Consider the following 14,901-nt stretch of genomic DNA (forward strand, 5'->3'; position numbering starts at 1 on the left):
AATGTAATGATGTCATATATCACATACAACAATGTAATGGTGTCATATATCACATACAACAATGTAATAGATGTCATATATCACATACAACAATGTAATGGTGTCATATATCACATACAACAATGTAATAGATGTCATATAGGTCAGCTAGGTTCAAAGCTAAGTTAGCATATTCGCTGAACAAAAAGAAAACATTCAAACTCTTATGTTCGTAGCTGATTGTTGTCAGAGTTACAGGTGCAATTTTAAGATGTGTAGTGAAGCCTGTGCTCACGATGTTTCCTCCGCAGTGGCGTCACACGCACAAGGAGAGACATTTGTTCTTTCTCTCTTCCAAAGCCAGCTTTTTTTTCCTCAGTGGTGCTTTAGAACAGTGCAGCCAACATTTGGCGCTCCTGAGCGTGTTTGAGGAAGTCGTGTCTGCAAATGTCTGCCCGATAACAAAAACAGACGTAACGTGCATCTCTACCACTAAATCATGAGCGTGTTTGAGGAAGTCGTGTCTGCAAATGTCTGCTCGGTAGCAAACAGACGTAACGTGCATCTCTGCCACTAAATCATGAGCGTGTTTGAGGAAGTCGTGTCTGCAAATGTCTGCTTGGTAACAAACAGACGTAACGTGCATCTCTACCACTAAATCATGAGACCACTCTGAAGGGAAACCTCCCAAGCCTGCAGGCTTCTTCCATGAGGATTGAAGCTGTGGAAACTCAAACTTGGAGGGGGGGGGGGGTCATGTGGGGGTTGGCTGACGAGAGGGGGGGGGGCTTGTAACCAGCCAGTGGGGGTGGGGTGTGGGGTGGGGGGGTCTGTAGCCACGTCAACAAATATCACTTGTTGAAGTAATTATTTATAAATTAAAAAAAAGAAGTGTTTACCCTCCAAAGCAGCAGGGGGCAGTGTTGTGTACTTCTACTACGGAAGGAAATACTTTTATTCTTTGGCTCCGTTTTTAGCTACATTTTAAAGCATTTATCGGCCGATAATATCGGCAGTCCGGTATTATCGGACATCCCTTAGTTCTGACCAGAGGTGGGTAGAGTCGCCAGAAATTGTACTCAAGTAAGAGTACTGTTACTTTAGAGATTTATTACTCAAGTAAAAGTAAGGAGTAGTCACCCAAATATTTACTTGAGTAAAAGTAAAAAGTATGTTGTGAAAAAACTACTCAAGTACTGAGTAACTGATGAGTAACATACACACACATATATATATATATATATATATATATATATATATATATATATATATATATATATATATATATATATATATATATGTATGTGTGGGAAAAAAATCACAAGACTATTTCATCTCTACAGGCCTGTTTCATGAGGGGGGGTACCCTCAATCATCAGGAGATTTTAATGGGAGCATTCGCATACCATGGTTTATATAGGGCACAGAGTGGGTGGGTACAGGCTGGCCTAGGGGCGTGGTGATTGGCTCATGTGTTACCTAGGAGGTGTTTCCGTCTATGGCGGCATGCTGTGACAATTTCGCTGCGCTTGTTGAGGGATGACAGGTCTGGACGGTAAATAATAAACAGTTTCTCTTTCAAGCATAGGTTGCATCTTTTATTACCACTATTGTAAGGTGTGCTGGATGCAAGAATTTGCCATGTTATTGAATATTCAACATTATTGTCTTTGAGCTCCCAAATGTGTTTGCTGAGTTCTGTGGTATTTCGCAGGTTTTTGTTCCTGAAAGAAGCCTTGTGATTCCATCTGGTTTTGAATTCTCCCTCGGTTAATCCTACATATGTGTCGGATGTGTTAATGTCCTTGCGTATTACCTTAGATTGGTAGACAACTGATGTTTGTAAGCACCCCCCGTTGAGAGGGCAATCAGGTTTCTTTCGACAGTTACAGTCTTTGTTGGTTTTGGAGTCGCTCTGTCTGGGGGCCGACGGCTCATTTGCAATTGTTTTGTTGTGGTTTGAGATGATTTGTCGTATATTGTTCATGCAGCTGTAGCTCAATTTAATGTTGTTCTTGTTGAATACTTTTCTTAGGGTGTTGTCTTTGGGAAAGTGTTTGTCAATCAGATTGAGGAATTTGTGTCCAATGTTAGTTGAGACGTTTTTGCTGTATGGGGGGTTGTACCAGATGATGTCGTTTCGTTTTCTGTTCTTTTTTGGCTGGTTTCCTGGCGTGGGTTCATAGGTGAGGGTGAAATTGTACCCGCTTTCATCAAGGGCTTTTTGGTACGGGGGGGTTGCTTGGTCAAATTCAGCTTTGCTAGATGACAGCATCGATAGCCTTTTATTGATTCCGGTAGGTATTCTTTTCGTGGTGGTGGGTGGGTGGTTGCTGTCATGGTGCACGTATTGGAGTGTTGTGTTGGGTTTCGTGAATGGTTGGTAGCTGTTATTTCTCAGGTTGAAAGTGACATATAAGTGATATATATATATATATATATATATATATATATATATATATATATATATATATATATATATATATATATATATATATATATATATATATACACACACACACATATATATATACACACATATATATATATATATATATACACATATATATATATATATATATATATATATATATATATATATATATATATATATATATATATATATACACACATACATTGATATATACAGTAAATAATTTATATTTATTTATTTTGCCGTTTTTGTTTACATGTTAAAGGTGTTTTAATGAATATACATGCATGTTTAACACATATAGATTCCTTTCTTTCATGAAGACAAGAATATAAGTTGGTGTATTACCTGATTCTGATGACTTGCATTGATTGTAATCAGACAGTAGTGATGATAACGTCCTCATTTTCAAATGGAGGAGAAAAAAAGTTCCTCCTTTCTGTCTAATACCACATGAAAGTGGTTGTTTTTTGGCATCTTATTTGTCCAGCTTCCATATTCGTTTTTATACACTTTACAAGAAATAAATTGGCGGCAAACTCCGTAGCTTGCTAGCTTGTTTGCGCTGGCTTTCGGAGACTCTTATTTTGAAAGCGCAGGCGCGATGGAGCGGCACTTTTATAGTGAAGACAGGAACTGTGCAGTCAGTCTTTAGGCTTTTGACGGGATGTACGGTTGAAATAAAAAAGGGTATTTTTTCCTTCACACTTTTGATTGATTGATTGGAACTTGTATTAGTAGATTGCACAGTACAGTACATATTCCGTACAATTGACCACTAAATGGTAACACCTCAATAAGTTTTTCAACTTGTTTAAGTCAGGTCATGTGACCACCTGGCTCTGTTTGATTGGTCCAACGTCACCAGTGACTGCATCTGATTGGTGGAACGAAGTGAAACGTCACCAGTGACTGTATTTGTTGAAACGCAGGCACTATGAAGGTCTGTCTGACAGACCAAAACAAACAAAGCGTGCATTAACAGATCGATAAAAATTAGTAGCGAGTAGCGAGCTGAATGTAGATAAATGGAGCGGAGTAAAAGTAGCGTTTCTTCTCTATAAATATACTCAAGTAAAAGTAAAAGTATGTTGCATTAAAACTACTCTTAGAAGTACAATTGATCCCAAAAGTTACTCAAGTAGATGTAACGGAGTAAATGTAGCGCGTTACTACCCACCTCTGGTTCTGACGGCATTATTTTGGCATGGTTGTTGACGAGAAGAAGGCGTGGCTGAAATAAAAGTCTGTGTGAGGAAAAGGAAGAACTTCAAGTTGATTAAGAGCTGGGAGGGAGTAACAGTCCTCATGGAAGTGTCCAAACAAACGATAGTCGCATGCTGTGGAATGAATATAAAAGCATGTTATTGTTAATACTGTAGTTCAGTGATCCTCAACAGGCGGACCGCGGTCCATGTCCGGACCCAGCGACGTGTCCGTCCGGACCCAGCACGAATTATAGTAAAAAAAAAAAGAAAAAAGAAAAAGTTTTAATTTTTTTAAATTTTTATTATTATAATTATAATTATTATAAAAAATATAATAATTGTATTCATCTGTGAGTTATCGCTAGCGCAAGTCAACGTTCTTCGTTGTTTTTAGTCAAATATCTCCACGTTTCGTTTACACTTCTCGTGTCTCACTCACTCCGTCCCTCTCTCTCTCTCTCTCTCTCTCTCTCAGAGAGAGCGAGAGAACGCCACTCTGATTGGCTAATTCCGGGGTATGGGTTGTCATCTCGATCACAACGACGCGCTGATAGGCTGTTACCACCTGGGTCATACACATGTGCAGTGCACAGTGCATGGAACCTTTCGCTGCAGGCACACAGTTGTCTCGTATCGCTACTTCGCTAACCGTTCACTCGTCAGTCACTGAATGTGAATCAAATCACAATGGCATGCTCCAAGTTGGCTCAGGCTGGTAAAAGAAAGGTGGACAGGGAAAACCGACGTTTGGACAGAGCAATATGTTTTCATCCTACCTACTGCAAGTACCAGACCAATGTGTCTAATATGCAACAGTACTGTTGCTCTGGTGAAAAGTGAAAATCTGAAACGTCACTATCTGAAAGAGCACCGCGAATTTGAAGAGACATTTCCTCATGATTCAGAGCTAAGAAAAAAAGAAATCACGAGGCTGAAAAAGTCATATGAAACATCAAGCAAGATTTTTGTTAAATCTATGACACAACAACAAATAGCAACAGAGCAGTGACGTGCGGTGAGGTTGATGGCTGGTGAGGCACTGACTTCATCACAGTCAGATTTACAAACATATGAACCCTAAAGAGTATCTTATTCACCATTTGATTGGCAGCAGTTAACGGGTTATGTTTAAAAGCTCATACCAGCATTCTTCCCTGCTTGGCACTCAGCATCAAGGCTTGGAATTGGGGGTTAAATCACCAAAAATTTTTCCCGGGCGCGGCGCCACTGCTGCCCACTGCTCCCCTCACCTCCCAGGGTGTGATCAAGGGATGGGTCAAATGCAGAGGACACATTTTTTCAAAGTTCTTATTTATTTTTGTTTCAAAGAAAATATTTCATGTATTTTATTGGATATTTGTTTTATTTTTGTTAATTTTAAGAAAATGTTAAACTACTTACCTCCTGCTACTATATAAGCTTGACCGATAATAAACGGACCCAGCCTGTTTGTGGACCTTCAAGATTTGTACTTGAGGACCCCTGCTGTAGTTGATCAATCATAGACACACTCGAGAGTCACATTCCAAATAAAATTGGGGTTGGAATTGGGGGTTAAATCACCAAAAATGATTCCCGGGCGCGGCCACCGCTGCTGCCCACTGCTCCCCTCACCTCCCAGGGGGTGATCAAGGGTGATGGGTCAAATGCAGAGAATAGTCTCGCCACACCTAGTGTGTGAGTGACAATCATTGGTACTTTAACTTTTAACTTTAAAATGCAGGGCACATTTATTGAAGGGAGGTGTGATGTAAACAACGTTGGTGGCAAACAGGAAGTCATGTGTGCTCCATCTTTTTGTCCCACAACAAAGGAAGCCAGAGGAGATGATGTCATCTTTTCAGCCTTTTTATGCCGGCGTCTGAGAGTCTCACGTGGACCACGACCACGTTTCCATGTTGTCCGAGGTCTATCGTCACTGACAACAAAAGCAGGGTCGTTTAAAAGACTTTAAAAGAGTTCTTCCCTTCTCTGCCTTGGAAATGTCTGGACTGACTTCCTGTTTGCAGAGATGTAGTTTGGTGTTGTGATGATGCAACTTGCCTGTAAAAGACTTAAGTTGTGGTCTTGTGACCGCCGTGCTCCAGTAACAGTCCACGTCTTGTGATGCCGACCCAACGTTTTGGTCACGTCTCGCTTTTTTGTGTGGGTTACATTTTTGGCCCGCGAGTCATCACGGGTTCAATTCTTTCAAATGGATCTTAAATAGCAGGACGCGACATATTTGCTGCCATCTTGCGGACAATGTGAGTGAATCAGGTCTATGACCCTTGGAAGTGCTTGTATGACACTATCCAAACAACCTTCCCTAGTCATGGTGCAAAAAAAAAAAATGCAAGTAACATAAAGGTCAACACACATGGTCACACACAACACAACCTGCTCACTGAACTTTGTGGATTTTGATAAAACCATAAATATATATACCCATTTAAATCCATTACAATGCATGATGGGAAAAATGCTGAACACTCTCCACACTTATCAATGTTTGGCACATTTTAGCTGCTTGATATTTCTGATCGATTAAGAAACTTTTAATTATTAAGTATATATCCATCACATCATATTAATAGAATATGTACACACACACACACACACACACACACACACACACACACACACACACACACACACACACACACACACACACACACGCACACGTATTTATATGTATTTATGTATATATGTGTGTGTATATATTTGTTTATATTTGTATGTATGTATATGTATATATGTGTTTATGTATATGTATGTGTATATGTTTGTATACATGTGTATATCAATGTATATATATGTGTGTTTATATGTATGTGTATATACATGTGAATATATGTATGTGAATATATTTATGTATATACAGTATATGTGTGTATGTGTATATATGTATGTATGTATGTATGTATGTATGTGTATGTGAATATATGTATGTATAAATATGTGTTTATATGTGTATATATGTATGTATGTATGTATGTATGTGTAAGTGAATATATGTGTATATGTAAGTGCATATATGTGTATATAAATATATATGTATGTGTATGTATATATATGTATGTATATATATGTGTGTGTATGTATATATATGTATGTGTATATATATATATTTTTTTTTCCTATATCATCATCATGCTAACATTAGCATGCTAACATTTTTTTTTTGCTTGCAATGTTGCTAATTTTTATACATTCAAACCTAAAAATCATGGCTTTGATACTTGATGCCATCTTTGAAACATGCTGTACTTTCCTATGTTATTATTATAATAATAATAATAGTGGATTAGATTTTATATCGCGCTTCATCTATTATTATGCTAATGTTAGCATGCTAAAGTTTAATGCTAACATTTGTGCAAATGTTATCTGTTTGAACCTAAAAATCATGGATTTTGATACACGGCGCCATCTTCGAAGTGCGCTAACTTTTCCTATGCCATCATGCTAACATTAGCATGCTAACGTTTTTTTTGCTTGCAATGTTGCTCATTTTTATACATTCGAACCTAAAAATCATGGCTTTGATACTTGATGCCATCTTTGAAGCATGCTGTACTTTCCTGTTATTATAATATTAATAATGGATTAGTTTTTATATTGCGCTTTTCTACTATTATGCTAACATCATCATGCTAACGTTAGCATGCTAAAGTTTAATGCTAACATTTGTGCAAATGTTATCTGTTTGAACCTAAAAATCATGGATTTTGATACATGGCACTATCTTAGAAGTGCGCTATTTTTTCCTATACCGTCATGCTAACATTAGCATGCTAACATTTTTTTTGCTTGCAATGTTGCTAATTTTTATACATGCAAACCTAAAAATCATGGCTTTGATACTTGATGCCATCTTTGAAGCATGCTGTACTTTCCTATGTTATTATTATAATAATAATAATGGATTAGATTTTATATCGCGCTTCATCTATTATTATGCTAATGTTAGCATGCTAAAGTTTAATGCTAACATTTGTGTAAATGTTATCTGTTTGAACCTAAAAATCCTGGATTTTAATGCTTGACACCAACATAGGAGTAGACTAGCTTTTCTTATGTCATCATGCTAACATTAGCATGCTAACGTTTTTTTTGCTTGCAATGTTACTAATTTTTATACATTCGAACCTAAAAATCATGCCTTTGATACTTGATGTCACCTTTGAAGCATGCTGTACTTTCCTGTTATTATAATAATAATAATGGATTACATTTTATATTGCGCTTTTCTACTATTATGCTAACATCATCATGCTAACGTTAGCATGCTAAAGTTTAATGCTAACATTTGTGCAAATGTTATCTGTTTAAACCTAAAAATCATGGATTTTGATACATGGCACCATCTTAGAAGTGCGCTATTTTTTCTATATCATCATGCTAACATTAGCATGCTAACGTTTTTTTGCTTGCAATGTTGCTAATTTTTATACATTCGAACCTAAAAATCATGCCTTTGATACTTGATGTCACCTTTGAAGCATGCTGTACTTTCCTGTTATTATAATAATAATAATGGATTAGATTTTATATTGCGCTTTTCTACTATTATGCTAACATCATCATGCTAACGTTAGCATGCTAAAGTTTAATGCTAACATTTGTGCAAATGTTATCTGTTTAAACCTAAAAATCATGGATTTTGATACACGGCACCATCTTAGAAGTGCGCTATTTTTTCCTATATCATCATGCTAACATTAGCATGCTAACATTTTTTTTTGCTTGCAATGTTGCTAATTTTTATACATTCGAACCTAAAAATCATGGCTTTGATACTTGATGCCATATTTGAAGCATGCTGTACTTTCCTATGTTGTTATTATAATAATAATAATGGATTAGATTTTATATCGCGCTTCATCTATTATTATGCTAATGTTAGCATGCTAAAGTTTAATGCTAACATTTGTGCAAATGTTATCTGTTTGAACCTAAAAATCATGGATTTTGATACACGGCACCATCTTAGAAGTGCGCTAACTTTCCCTATGCCATCATGCTAACATTAGCATGCTAACGTTTTTTTTGCTTGCAATGTTGCTAATTTTTATACATTCGAACCTAAAAATCATGGCTTTGATACTTGATGCCATCTTTGAAACATGCTGTACTTTCCTGTTATTATGCTAACATCATCATGCTAACGTTTTATGCTAGCATGTAAGCTATTATTGACCATTCAAACCAATAATTCATGGATTTTGAGACATACCTCAATCCTGCAAGTATGCTAACTGTTCCCATTATAACAATTTAATGTTAGCATGCCCACATTTTATGCTAACTTTTTAGCTTCAATGAACTTTGGACCAGAGGTTCACAGAACAGATAGCAGGCCCATCAACATTTCAGATGGAATTTTCTGGTGAATGAATGAACTTATTCAGCATAAGATTGACTTGTTAGACACTTGAGTATTTGTGTAGCAGCAAAGTGTGTACAAGTTGTGCTTTTAACTGTGGACCAAGTTCTGCTGTCCTCCACGCTACGTTAGCAGCAAATAAGCAGGGGCGTGTGTGTGTGTGTGTGTGTGTGTGTGTGTGTGTGTGTGTGTGTGTGTGTGTGTGTGTGTGTGTGTGTGTGTGTGTGTGTGTGTGTGTGTGTGCGCGTGTGTGTGTGTGTGACCCCGACGAGTCACTCCAGTGTTTGCGCAGCCTACAACGTGACCTTCTGGGTGGCCGTGGGTTTGAGTCCCGCCAACAGTGCACACAGAGCGTCTGGGCTGGAGAACCAAAACGAAGCCCTAAAAATGTTGACCTTTTGCCCTTTCTGTCCACAGGGTCGACATGTCAAGACTGGACAACTGGCCGCCATCAAGGTGATGGACGTCACCGAGGTCAGTGGATTTGATATACCTACTGTACACTCATTTTATATACTGTAACTACTGTACACTCATTTGATATACCTACTGTACACTGATTTGATATACCTACTGTACACTCATTTTATATACCTACTGTACACTCATTTTATATACCTACTGTTCACTGATTTGATATACCTACTGTACACTCATTTTATATACTGTAACTACTGTACACTCATTTGATATACCTACTGTACTCTGATTTGATATACCTACTGTACACTGATTTGATATACCTACTGTACACTCATTTTATATACCTACTGTACACTCATTTTATATACTTACTGTTCACTGATTTGATATACCTACTGTACACTCATTTTATATACTGTAACTACTGTACACTCATTTGATATACCTACTGTACACTGATTTGATATACCTACTGTACACTCATTTTATATACCTACTGTACACTCATTTTATATACTTACTGTTCACTGATTTGATATACCTACTGTACACTCATTTTATATACTGTAACTACTGTACACTCATTTGATATACCTACTGTACTCTGATTTGATATACCTACTGTACACTGATTTGATATACCTACTGTACACTCATTTTATATACCTACTGTACACTCATTTTATATACTTACTGTTCACTGATTTGATATACCTACTGTACACTCATTTTATATACTGTAACTACTGTACACTCATTTGATATACCTACTGTACTCTGATTTGATATACCTACTGTACACTGATTTGATATACCTACTGTACACTGATTTGATATACCTACTGTACACTCATTTTATATACCTACTGTACACTCATTTTATATACTTACTGTTCACTGATTTGATATACCTACTGTACACTCATTTTATATACTGTAACTACTGTACACTCATTTGATATACCTACTGTACTCTGATTTGATATACCTACTGTACACTCATTTTATATACCTACTGTACACTCATTTTATATACCTACTGTTCACTGATTTGATATACGTACTGTACACTCATTTTATATACTGTAACTACTGTACACTCATTTGATATACCTACTGTACTCTGATTTGATATACCTACTGTACACTCATTTTATATACCTACTGTACACTCATTTTATATACCTACTGTTCACTGATTTGATATACCTACTGTACACTCATTTTATATACTGTAACTACTGTACACTCATTTGATATACCTACTGTACTCTGATTTGATATACCTACTGTACACTCATTTTATATACCTACTGTACACTCATTTTATATACCTACTGTTCACTGATTTGATATACCTACTGTACACTCATTTTATATACTGTAACTACTGTACACTCATTTGATATACCTACTGTACTCTGATTTGATATACCTACTGTACACTGATTTGATATACCTACTGTACACTGATTTGATATACCTACGGTACACTCATTTTATATACCTACTGTACACTCATTTTATATACTTACTGTTCACTGATTTGATATACCTACTGTACACTCATTTTATATACTGTAACTACTGTACACTCATTTGATATACCTACTGTACTCTGATTTGATATACCTACTGTACACTCATTTTATATACCTACTGTACACTCATTTTATATACCTACTGTTCACTGATTTGATATACCTACTGTACACTCATTTTATATACTGTAACTACTGTACACTCATTTGATATACCTACTGTACTCTGATTTGATATACCTACTGTACACTCATTTTATATACCTACTGTACACTCATTTTATATACCTACTGTTCACTGATTTGATATACCTACTGTACACTCATTTTATATACTGTAACTACTGTACACTCATTTGATATACCTACTGTACTCTGATTTGATATACCTACTGTACACTCATTTTATATACCTACTGTACACTCATTTTATATACCTACTGTTCACTGATTTGATATACCTACTGTACACTCATTTTATATACTGTAACTACTGTACACTCATTTGATATACCTACTGTACTCTGATTTGATATACCTACTGTACACTGATTTGATATACCTACTGTACACTGATTTGATATACCTACGGTACACTCATTTTATATACCTACTGTACACTCATTTTATATACCTACTGTTCACTGATTTGATATACCTACTGTACACTCATTTTATATACTGTAACTACTGTACACTCATTTGATATACCTACTGTACTCTGATTTGATATACCTACTGTACACTCATTTTATATACCTACAGTTCACTGATTTGATATACCTACTGTACACTCATTTTATATACCTACTGTACACATATTTACTTAGATTTGATATATCTATCTATAGCTATATATGTAATACACTCACACACTGTCTTAGATTTGACTAAAAGCTCCTAAAATATACTTAAAATGCACTTTCTTGACATAATACATGACACAACTTTATAATTACAAACCAAATTGTGAACAACTGCATTTAAAATATGCCTTTATTATTTGTATTATTATTATTACACACCAAAGTGCTGACTGTTGGCTTTAAAATGAACCGTTTAATTATTCTCCTATTTTCATTTACTTAAATTTGACCAAAAGGACCTAAAATATACTTAAAACACACTTCCTTGACATAATACATGAACTAACTCAAATATTGCAAACTAAATTGTGAACTAGTGCATTGAAAATGTGCCTTGTTTGATATTTGTATTATTATTACACACCAAAGTGCTAACAGTTTAATTTAAAATCAACCGTTTTTTTATTATTCTGCTTTTTGTTATTGACTTGAATTGGACCAAAAGCTCCTAAAATATGCTTTTAAGGTGATTTTCTTGACATAATACATGACACAAGTCCAATATTACAAACCAAAGTGCTGACTGCTGGCTTTAAAATGAACGCTATTGGAATTATTCTGCTATTTTTATTGACTTAGATTTGGCCAAAAGCTCCTCAAAGATGCACTTTTAGGTCACAAGTCAAATATCCAAAGGGGTGCTAGAAAATGTCTGGTCAGCGCGGTGGTGACGTGTGTCTTGTGGGGCCCGCAGGACGAGGAGGAGGAGATCAAGCTGGAGATCAACATGCTGAAGAAGTACTCACACCACAGGAACATCGCCACCTACTACGGAGCCTTCATCAAGAAGAGTCCACCGGGTCACGACGACCAGCTCTGGGTAGGTTCTCCTGTCAGCTCTGGGAAGGTTCTCCTGTCAGCTATGGGTAGGTTCTGCTGTCAGCTCTGGGAAGGTTCTCCTGTAAGATATGGGAAGGTTCTAGGTTCTCCTGTCAGCTCTGGGAAGGTTCTCCTGTCAGATATGGGTAGGTTCTCCTGTCAGCTCTGGGTAGGTTCTCCTGTCTCCTCTGGGAAGGTTCTCTTGTCAGCTATGGGTAGGTTCTCCTGTCAGCTCTGGGAAGGTTCTCCTGTCAGATGTGGGTAGGTTCTCCTGTCAGCTCTGGGAAGGTTCTCCTGTCAGATATGGGTAGGTTCTCCTGTCAGCTCTGGGTAGGTTCTCCTGTCAGCTCTGGGTAGGTTCTGCTGTCAGCTCTGGGTAGGTTCTCCTGTCAGCTCTGGGAAGGTTCTCCTGTCAGATGTGGGTAGGTTCTCCTGTCAGCTCTGGGAAGGTTCTCCTGTCAGATATGGGTAGGTTCTGCTGTCAGCTCTGGGTAGGTTCTCCTGTCAGCTCTGGGAAGGTTCTCCTGTCAGATGTGGGTAGGTTCTCCTGTCAGCTCTGGGTAGGTTCTCCTGTCAGCTCTGGGAAGGTTCTCCTGTCAGCTATGGGTAGGTTCTGCTGTCAGCTCTGGGAAGGTTCTCCTGTAAGATATGGGAAGGTTCTAGGTTCTCCTGTCAGCTCTGGGAAGGTTCTCCTGTCAGATATGGGTAGGTTCTCCTGTCAGCTCTGGGTAGGTTCTCCTGTCTCCTCTGGGAAGGTTCTCTTGTCAGCTATGGGTAGGTTCTCCTGTCAGCTCTGGGAAGGTTCTCCTGTCAGATGTGGGTAGGTTCTCCTGTCAGCTCTGGGAAGGTTCTCCTGTCAGATATGGGTAGGTTCTCCTGTCAGCTCTGGGTAGGTTCTTCTGTCAGCTCTGGGTAGGTTCTGCTGTCAGCTCTGGGTAGGTTCTCCTGTCAGCTCTGGGAAGGTTCTCCTGTCAGATGTGGGTAGGTTCTCCTGTCAGCTCTGGGAAGGTTCTCCTGTCAGATATGGGTAGGTTCTGCTGTCAGCTCTGGGTAGGTTCTCCTGTCAGCTCTGGGAAGGTTCTCCTGTCAGATGTGGGTAGGTTCTCCTGTCAGCTCTGGGTAGGTTCTCCTGTCAGCTCTGGGAAGGTTCTCCTGTCAGATATGGGTAGATTCTCCTGTCAGCTCTGGGTAGGTTCTGCTGTCAGCTCTGGGAAGGTTCTCCTGTCAGATATGGGTAGGTTCTCCTGTCAGCTCTGGGTAGGTTCCTCTGTCAGATATGGGTAGGTTCTCCTGTCAGCTCTGGGAAGGTTCTCCTGTCAGATATGGGTAGGTTCTCCTGTCAGCTCTGGGTAGGTTCTCCTGTCAGCTCTGGGTAGGTTCTGCTGTGAGCTCTGGGTAGGTTCTCCTGTCAGCTCTGGGTAGGTTCTCCTGTCAGCTCTGTGTAGGTTCTCCTGTCAGCTCTGGGTAGGTTCTGCTGTCAGCTCTGGGTAGGTTCTCCTGTCAGCTCTGGGTAGGTTCTCCTGTCAGCTCCGGGTAGGTTCTGCTGTCAGCTCTGGGTAGGTTCTCCTGTCAGCTCTGGGTAGGTTCTGCTGTCAGCTCTGGGTAGGTTCTCCTGTCAGCTCTGGGAAGGTTCTCCTGTCAGATGTGGGTAGGTTCTCCTGTCAGCTCTGGGAAGGTTCTCCTGTCAGATATGGGTAGGTTCTGCTGTCAGCTCTGGGTAGGTTCTCCTGTCAGCTCTGGGAAGGTTCTCCTGTCAGATGTGGGTAGGTTCTCCTGTCAGCTCTGGGTAGGTTCTCCTGTCAGCTCTGGGAAGGTTCTCCTGTCAGATATGGGTAGATTCTCCTGTCAGCTCTGGGTAGGTTCTGCTGTCAGCTCTGGGAAGGTTCTCCTGTCAGATATGGGTAGGTTCTCCTGTCAGCTCTGGGTAGGTTCCTCTGTCAGATATGGGTAGGTTCTCCTGTCAGCTCTGGGAAGGTTCTCCTGTCAGATATGGGTAGGTTCTCCTGTCAGCTCTGGGTAGGTTCTCCTGTCAGCTCTGGGTAGGTTCTGCTGTGAGCTCTGGGTAGGTTCTCCTGTCAGCTCTGGGTAGGTTCTCCTGTCAGCTCTGTGTAGGTTCTCCTGTCAGCTCTGGGTAGGTTCTGCTGTCAGCTCTGGGTAGGTTCTCCTGTCAGCTCTGGGTAGGTTCTCCTGTCAGCTCCGGGTAGGTTCTCCTGTCAGCTCTGGGTAGGTTCTCCTGTCAGCTCTGGGTAGGTTCTTCTGTCAG

At 39.0% G+C, this 14,901-nt stretch overlaps 1 protein-coding gene across 4 annotated transcripts in view; it reads left to right on the plus strand.

The window, feature by feature from the left end:
- The window catches only part of LOC133574085 (mitogen-activated protein kinase kinase kinase kinase 4-like), a 141,000-nt gene that overhangs the window by 43,708 nt on the left and 82,391 nt on the right, over positions 1–14,901 (plus strand). For all 4 annotated transcript variants that reach the window (XM_061926125.1, XM_061926126.1, XM_061926127.1 and 1 more), the window contains exons 3-4: positions 9,407–9,463; positions 12,514–12,639. In XM_061926125.1, coding sequence (XP_061782109.1) covers positions 9,407–9,463; positions 12,514–12,639 — 183 coding nt within the window. The remainder of the gene's footprint in view (positions 1–9,406; positions 9,464–12,513; positions 12,640–14,901) is intronic.

This window comes from Nerophis lumbriciformis, linkage group LG31 (genome assembly GCF_033978685.3).
Source record: "Nerophis lumbriciformis linkage group LG31, RoL_Nlum_v2.1, whole genome shotgun sequence".
Taxonomy (NCBI): Eukaryota; Metazoa; Chordata; class Actinopteri; order Syngnathiformes; family Syngnathidae; genus Nerophis; species Nerophis lumbriciformis.